The sequence below is a fragment of the Glycine soja genome, chromosome 20 (genome assembly GCF_004193775.1).
Source record: "Glycine soja cultivar W05 chromosome 20, ASM419377v2, whole genome shotgun sequence".
Taxonomy (NCBI): domain Eukaryota; kingdom Viridiplantae; phylum Streptophyta; class Magnoliopsida; order Fabales; family Fabaceae; genus Glycine; species Glycine soja.
The window spans coordinates 10,217,468-10,226,012 of record NC_041021.1 but is presented as its reverse complement, the minus strand read 5'-3'; the positions used below and the strand labels follow the sequence as shown (position 1 = coordinate 10,226,012).

Here is an 8,545-nt window from a genome sequence, read left to right as displayed (position 1 = left end):
AAACTTGATGCCACTCTCCATGTGCAGAAGACTTGGAGAGTTGGAGATTATGCCAACAAGAATTACACTACAACTAGCAGATCATTCTATTACCAGACCCTATGGTGTAATTGAAGATGTTCAGGTTAGAGTGAAGCATTTTACTTTCCCCGCTGATTTTGTAGTGATGGATATTGAAGAGGACACTGAAATCCCCTTGATTTTGGGTCGTCCCTTCATGTTATCCGCCAGTTGCATGGTGGATATGGGAAAGAAAAAGCTGGAAATGGGCATAGCTGATCAAAAGATCAAATTTGATTTGTCTGATGAAGAAAAGCATTTGCTCAACCAGAATGTCTATTCAAAGGTCAACGAAGGATGGAAGGAGATGGTTCTGAAGGTTGGAACCAAATTTGATCCAGATCCATGAAGTAAGATGCGTCAAGCTAATGACGTTAAATGAGTGCTTGCTAGGAGGCAACCCAACCCTTTTTAATTTCATGTTCATTGCATCTAGCTAGGATTAACTTGTTTGTGATAGCTTGAATCATCAACATGTTTTGCATTTTGATATGGGGTTGATTAAGCTTTTCTGAAGCTGTGGATGAAAAAAAAAACTTAGAAAATTTTTCAGTCATCCACTCGCTCAGTGCGCCCTGTGCGCTAACTGAATAATTATGCACGAGCTGAGTGAGTCACTACTCGCGCTAAGCGCATCAACCTCTACTCATTGGCTGATGGGGGCTCGCTGAGCGAGCTCTGTACGCTAAGCCCAAAAACCTCTCTGGAATTTCATCTTTTTTTAATTGGGCTAAGCGAGTCATCTCTTCATCTTGCTAAGCGCCCCAGCGCGCTAAGCGCAATTTCCCCTCTGTCTGGACCTTCATGTGAATTAGGCCCAGCGGGTCAGCCTGCTAAGCCCAAATCCTTCTCGGGTTTGGAATTGCACTAAGCGAGACAATCTCACTAAGCGAGCCCCACTACTGCATCAGGAAGCATTTAATTTGCTAAGCCGGCCCATGGCCCTCTAAGCGAGAGTTGCAGACCAATCAGAGCTGCAGAACACGCTAAGAACGTACCCTTCGCGCTAAGCCTAAATCCTTCTCAGGTTTTCTAATTTTTTAATTGGGCTGAGCGAGTCTGCTCGCTAAGGGCATGGATTTGAATTTTGAAAACTCAAACGTCATTGAGTGCTCGCTTAGTGAGTGACCCGCGCTAAGCAAGGCAATTGACACTGCCAAAAATAAACATTACTGCCTTAGGTAGTTACTTTTTGTGCACAATTCATATCTTTCTCCCTTGTCATTGGCATCCTTTGTTAGCATCTGCACCTTGCCTCCTACTTCTTTTACTTCCTCCTTGCTTGTCTACACTGCAATCCAAGTAAGTAATTCTTACTTTGCATTTTAATTTTCGTTTTGAACCTTAGGATATAAGCCATTTTAGTTGTTTCTAAAGTCTTAATTTTGTTTGATTTTGCTGATTGTTAGGTTAGTCCTCAGTAAGCATGTTTTTAGGGGTTTTGTTTCGCATATAATGTATGTTAATTTGCTATGAGTTGATTAGGTTTTGAGGCCTAATAGGGGCCTGTCGTAGGGCGCTGAAAAACCCCAATTTTCTGGAATTTTCGATGTTCTCGCTAAGCGAGTTCATCAATTTCTGATGAATTTCTGGGTTTTTTGATGAACTCGCTAAGCCGGCCCTGTTTCGCTAAGCGTGTTCATCATTTTTGTTTGAATGTTTGAATATCTGTATGAACTCGCTAAGCCATTGCACTTCGGCTTAGCGAGTGTTTAAATTTTCAGATTTTGTTTGTGTCTTCGTATGAACTCACTAAGCCGACATGCCGCGCTTAGCGAGTTCTGTTGCTTAGGTCAGAGTCCAGGAGGTTGTTGGTCTTCTATTAGTGGCTAAGCGAGTTAGTCTCGCTAAGCCACCCATCCTCTGCTAGTGAATAAGGCTGGGCTAAGTGAGTTAGTCTCGCTAAGCCCAAATCAATTTAGTTTTCTAAGTTTTGTTCATGCGTTAAGAGAGTCAGTCTCGCTAAGTGCAATTTCTTCTTTGTTTTGGAATTGGGCTTAGCAAGCCTGCACACTAAGCCAATTAAGTTCCAGACACGGAGTGTAGGGATTTAGTCTAAGTTCGACATGACATCCTAGAATAGAATTAGTCCATTCACGCGAGGAATCAGTGTTTGATGTATTTGCCCTCAACATAGAACACAGAAACAACCTTAAATAGAGAAAAACCTTTAATTGCATCAAGTTACTCAGTAGAACGACCCAACGTTTTAATCATCTATTTATCTCTTGCATTTACATAGTTAATTTTTTAGTTATCTTTAGAATTGCAACTATATCCTGTGTTTATTTCCATTTCATGATTTTATACAAATGTCTACTTATTGAATGAATGCTTTTCTGAATGAAACAAACTCTATGTGATTCGATACTCGGTTCTTACCGTTTTATATTACTTGTGACTCAATACACTTGCTGATAGATTTCGCATTTGTCAAAGAGCGAACAAGTATTTTGGCATCGTTGTCGAGGAGTTTCTTTCCATTTAGGAAAGTTTAGTTCAGTTTGTAGGCATTGATTCTTTATTCTTTTATTAATTTTTGTGTGAATAGTTAGTTCAGAATTTATTTTTCTCTTGGATTGGTTAACTGCTACTCGTGCTAGTGCTTTGTATGTGAGGTAAATCTTCTGCATTTTATATTACTTGTGACTCAGTACACTTGCTAATAGATTTCGCATTTGTCAAAGAGCGAACAATATCCCTACCACTCCATTCCTATTTTGCTTCACTCGGTCTAGCTCTTGTTCTAAGATCTTGACCACTTCTGGTATTCTCGCTATGGAAGGATAGAATACAAAAAAAAAGGTATGGCTTCCTCCCCCCTAGCAGGCATCCTATGATCCCTTCAAACTCCTCTATGGTTGGTGCTAATTAAAGTCCCCAAAAGTGAAGCATCTGAGTGATTGGTCATAGTATTGAGTGAGAGATGCGATGGCTTCAACGGACACTTCTATCATTGCCAAATCCCAGATCTTCCCATATACCTTGCTGAAGGCTTGACGCTAAACTTGATCCATCTGTTGCCCTAGTTTTCGCAAGCTACCTAGCTCTAGATTCTTGACTTTGACATGATAGAACCTCTTTTTAAAAGTGACGCTTGGTCCGACCCCATGTTTACGAGAACAAAAAATCTGATGACTAATACTTCAACACCCTATCATATAGGAGATATGATGAATGCATCAGGGCATGGTTATGCTATGCATGACAAACGATTTTTATCAAACGATGCAAGACGCCCGAAAGACCATCTTTTCTTATCCATAATGCATTGGGCATCATGGTTTGTTTGTAGTTATTATCATGGTACTCAACGCATGCAACTAAGAAAGCGATGCAGACTTTCCCTCTTTTTTGTGACTTTGACGATGAAAAAGAATGCAAGACATGAGTCACGACACGGTGGAAGTATGCATGAGTGAACATAATGACTAATGGCAATAGAAGGTATGTGGTTGGTAGCACAAAGAAACATGCTAGACGAATAAGCATGATAACATAATGACTTAATGCCAAATGTCGCATGTGAACATAATAAAAATGGTAAACACGGGAATGATGTATACTATTACGACGTACAAAGATATGTATGACTAGATCAAGGAAACAAGACATAGTGAGTTTGTTCTGTGTCCCTAGTTTAGGATCCTAATGGAGGGGATCAAAAGTTGGCTATCCAGTGATAACCCCCAAGGGTAGTTGTATGTAACTTTCAAGGTTTCTAGAGATATCATCCTCTTTCATAACAACATTGTGGCGGTAGGGACTACCAGCAACAACGCATCATCAAAAGAGGAAAACTCTAGATGAGGCTTCACTATCATCAAGCGAGTCGGAGACCCAGCATGACCACAGATCGACCTCCACTTCTTGGGTCTCACGCATACCTGGGTATAGGTCCTAATACCTCAATGTGTGTGCAAAGGTGTAGGTGTCATGTGTGCATAGAACAAACAAATATTTATGACTACGAATGTAATAGATAGATAGACACACAAAAAGCACAGTAACTCAGCAAGAGGTTATATACAAATATGAAAAATATATATATATATAAAAGAGAAAAGGGAACCTTAAACAAAGAAAAAGTCACAATAAAATTGCACACTGACCGAATGGCTGAACTCTCTAACAAAAGTCCCAGTAGAGTCACCATCTGTCGCAACCTACCCTTTGGCGGGAGGGCGAGGCAAAATGTCAAAGGTGTGTCTTCCAAAAAAGAAAACGTGTGGGGATGACGCCACCAACGTTTATTTGAGGAAAATGTTAGAAAAACCAAAAAGAAGGTCTGCAAATTTTGAAAAATAAGGGTTCAGGAGTTGTTTATGCATGGGGAAGGTATTAACACCCCACGTGCTCGTCACAAGGGACGGCAACTTTTGATCGAGTGTGTAAAATATGACTTCAAAATTGTGTATTTTTCATTTTTATATTTTTTTATTTTTTTGGGGTCGACAAGGGTGTTGCGCTAGCTCCTACGTATCCTCAGGTGTGATGAGGAATTCAGACCTATGTAGTTCTTTAAAGTGAGAAAGTTTGTGTGTCAAATTGTTTTTATGCTTTTGAAAGATTCTTTTTTTTAATTAATAAGAATAAAAAAGGGTCGTTAAGGCGTTGGACCTTGAACGATTTCAAGTGACTTTGATGGAGAGAAAATCAGTTATGTGTTGGTTTTATTAACTTTCAATGACTTTAAAAGACAACTTTACAGCGCTAATGATCGGTTAAGATTAAACTTTACAAAAGAAAAAATATTACCGATGATAGAAGGAGGAGATGAATATGCACAAAACAACAAAGGGGACTGATGTGTCATTATTTTCTCCTATTTCTTAACCCTTTTTGTCATCATTTTAATTACTGATTAACCTTAATTGTCAAATTAATTATGCAGTTTTATCATTTGGGCCTATCTGACTAATTTTGTGTTTTTAATTTAACTTCAGGAGAATTATAAGCAATTGGGCTTGGACTTGAAGAGAGCAGACAATTTTATTTAATTAAATCTTATCTTATCTAGATTTTATTTCATCTAGATATTATTTCATCCAATCTTATCTTATCTTATCTAGATTTTATTTCATCTAGATTTTATTTCATCTAGATTTTATTTTATCAAATCTTATCTTATCTTGTCCAGATTTTATTTTATTTATGGGCTTGGACTTAAAACAGATTTGTAAGCTTTGGGGCTGAGAACCTATATAACAGCACCATTATTATTATTATTATTATTATTATTATTATTATTATTATTATTATTATTATTATTATTATTATTATTATTATTGTAACCATTATTACTTATTAAAAACAAAAAAAACATATATTAGTAAAAAAAGTACATAAGAAAAGGAATACAAAGAAAATTTTCTCATAAAGGATATTGTTGGAATTGCACTAAGCTAGAAATAATAAAATTTAATTTCTAGCTTCTCCTTTATTGTATACTTGTATATATAGAGATAACAAAGAGTGTGTTTGGATTAATGTTACAGCTTTTAATAAGTTGTTTGCACATTTTGTGACTCCAAACGTAGAAGTAACTTTTCTATTAGATTGACAAAAATCTTGATTAAGTTCAACATAACTAGCTCCCAAAAACACTAAGAGTGTGTTTGGATAGGGTAATTTTACTAGGTAATGTATTTTTTATAGGGAATTAAATTCTTTTTTTATTAAAAGTAACTGTTTAGATATTTTAGTAAAAGGAATTCAAAATTTTAGAATTTTAAAAGGGATTTTAGTTAGTTGAAAGAATAGAATTTCAAATTCTATCTTCAAGAGAGTGAATTTCAAATTCTCAAAAGCAAGTTCTTTCCGTACTTCAAAGACATGAACGAACTTGAGACACTCTTCAACCGCTTCGATGCGACGGCAAGATCTCAGTCGACGAGCTCGACAGCATGCTCCGATCGAGTTTCATGAAGCAAGTGCGAAAATCTAATTTGATTTTCTGCTTTTTTCTTCTTCTGATTCTTAGTTTTCAATATGAACTCGAACCAAACGGTAGTTCAGACATACAATAAGACAACCTACCTGAACTGCACCACTGATTATTCCGACAATGGAACCTTCGTGTACAACGGCGGAAGCCGTGGTTTCGGCGAAGCATTGACCGTCATTGTTCCGTTGACCATAGTTGGACTGAACTACTTCTTCTCCGACGCCGGCGGTGGTGTGCAGTGCCAGCGCAGCTTGGCCTTCGAGATCGACGTCCAGCGCGGCCTCAGCTTGCCGCCGAGTCTGAACCAGCCGCCATACCAGGAGCCTCCGGGTCCCGACGCCACTCAATCTTCGTCGATCACGGTGGCGCAGTCTCCCAGCAGTGGCACTTTCGCGAGGTGGAGCTCCTCGGCGGAGATGAGGTCGTTTCACTAGCACTGCTACATTCTCACGAGGTGGCGCTTTCACACTGCCACATTCTTTCTTCATTCACTCTGTCTCATTCTCTCAGCCAAACACAGAATTTTAAAAATAAAAGAATTTAAATTGGAGTATTTGAATTTCTCAGAATTTAAAATTCTTTAGAATTTTAAATTGTCTCATCCAAACACACTTTAAGTGCTATCTATTTTTGTCTTTAAGACACTGCTTGGATAATAAAGTGAAACCTTCTTGTAACTTAAAATTAAGATTAAATTATTATTTTGGTTCTTGATTCTTGAAAGTGTAACGCATTGTCACTTTAATCCTTGAATTAAGGAAATTACTAATAATTTCTTGAATTTTTTCTTATATCATCTAAGTCCTTAATCTTTACAATTTATTGTCATTTTGATCCTTAAACATATATTTCAGTGCCACTGTCCAACTAGTGAGTCCTCTTTATTTAATTGAATTCCTTGATATTATCACTTAAGACTAATTTTTATTTTATTTTGGATTAATATGTATTTGATAGATTGTACTTTGAAGTTGCAAACTTGAAAATTTCTTAGTTCTAGAGACTAATGTAATAATGTTATACAGTTTTGTTAACTAAATGATGGTTTACACTAAAATTAACTTATACACTTAATTTTTTATTAAAACCCTTTCATCCATTAAAAAAAAACTAATTGCATATATTTAATTTAACTTTTGAAAAAAGTTCAATTCATTTTTTTATTTTCTTCTCATATAATAAAATTGTTTTTATAAATAAATTTGTTTGAGATGTAACAGCCCTCATAGAGAAATTTATCCAATCTGACGTCGAATGAGCACTTCTTTGGGTTGAATTTCAAGTAGTACTTGTTTATAGGATTGAAGAAATCATGGACTTTACTACCATGTTGTCGACATAGGCTTCCACATTTATGCCCAACATGTTAGTGAGCACTTTATCCATCAATCACTAGTACTTTGCCCTACATTCTTAAGCCAAAATGCATGACTTGATAGTAGTAGTTTGTCGTCTTGGCCATAAATGCCTTTTTTTATATCAAAACAAGGATGCATACAAATTCTGTTGTATCTAGAATAGGCATCCATGAAGCTCAATAGCTCGCACTTGGAGGCTCCATTGACTAGGAAACTTAACCAAGAGGGGGAAGGAAATTGGTTACTGAAAATGTTTTTGCACTTTTTAACGTGTTTTCGAAAACGCTTTCTTAATCCAAGTTGAATGGAAATATGAGATGCTTTTTCAATTAACCTTTTTACTCATAAACCAAATTTTAGGTTCAATTAAAGATACAAAGCAAATTTCATTACCAAGTGTAAAAAACCTTAAGCAAGAAGGTAAAGGAGATGAGGGTTAGAGTAATTTACTCAAAAGCTTTATACTTGTTTGATACAGAGCAACCCAAGCTTGGATCTTTCCACTAATAATTTGAGTTTTACAAACAAACTCACATGCACATGAACACATGCAAACCTCTTGAAAACCTATCAAAGAGACCCATTCTACATGTAAAAGCCATTAGATGATGCAACCTTGAGTAGCCCACTCAAGAAACAAAATTATACTCACAATCTATGGAAAGAATTCACCTGATTAGTGAAAGATATGAAAGATATGAAATTTAATGCACTTCATAATGCAAAATAAGCTTCTCTTTATGATTTCATGGCAAATATCCAATGGTTCTTTGGGTAAGAAAAGGTTTTGCATCGATGGATCAAAAGGGTATTGACACTTTGGATTTCTAAGCATTCTTTCAAAGAAAAAAGAAGTAAAAATATGAGAAAATTGGTGCCACACATGAGACCCTTCAAAAATATCATTTTTATAGCCACAAAACATAAATAATCAATTATTCGATAGAGATAATCAATTTATTTGTTCTTCGCATCACCTGGGCAACATGAAGAACACATAAGCAATTATATTATCATTTAATCGATTAAGTGCAATAGCAAAAATAGCTTTAGACCCACATAATCAATTATTCACTTACAATAATCGATAATTGTGAGCATTTCTCAAATAATTGATTTTTTTTATGTAGAGATGAAAACCTTAAGTATTTCTAAAGAAGTTTCAAATGGTTTCATTTCA

General features: G+C 36.3%; 1 protein-coding gene across 1 annotated transcript; it reads left to right on the top strand.

The window, feature by feature from the left end:
- Window positions 1–6,051: 6,051 nt before the first annotated feature.
- LOC114401860 lies at window positions 6,052–6,441 on the top strand. Its single transcript, XM_028364439.1, has one exon. The coding sequence runs from the start codon at window positions 6,052–6,054 to the stop codon at window positions 6,439–6,441; it is 390 nt and encodes a 129-aa protein (XP_028220240.1).
- Window positions 6,442–8,545: the final 2,104 nt, after the last annotated feature.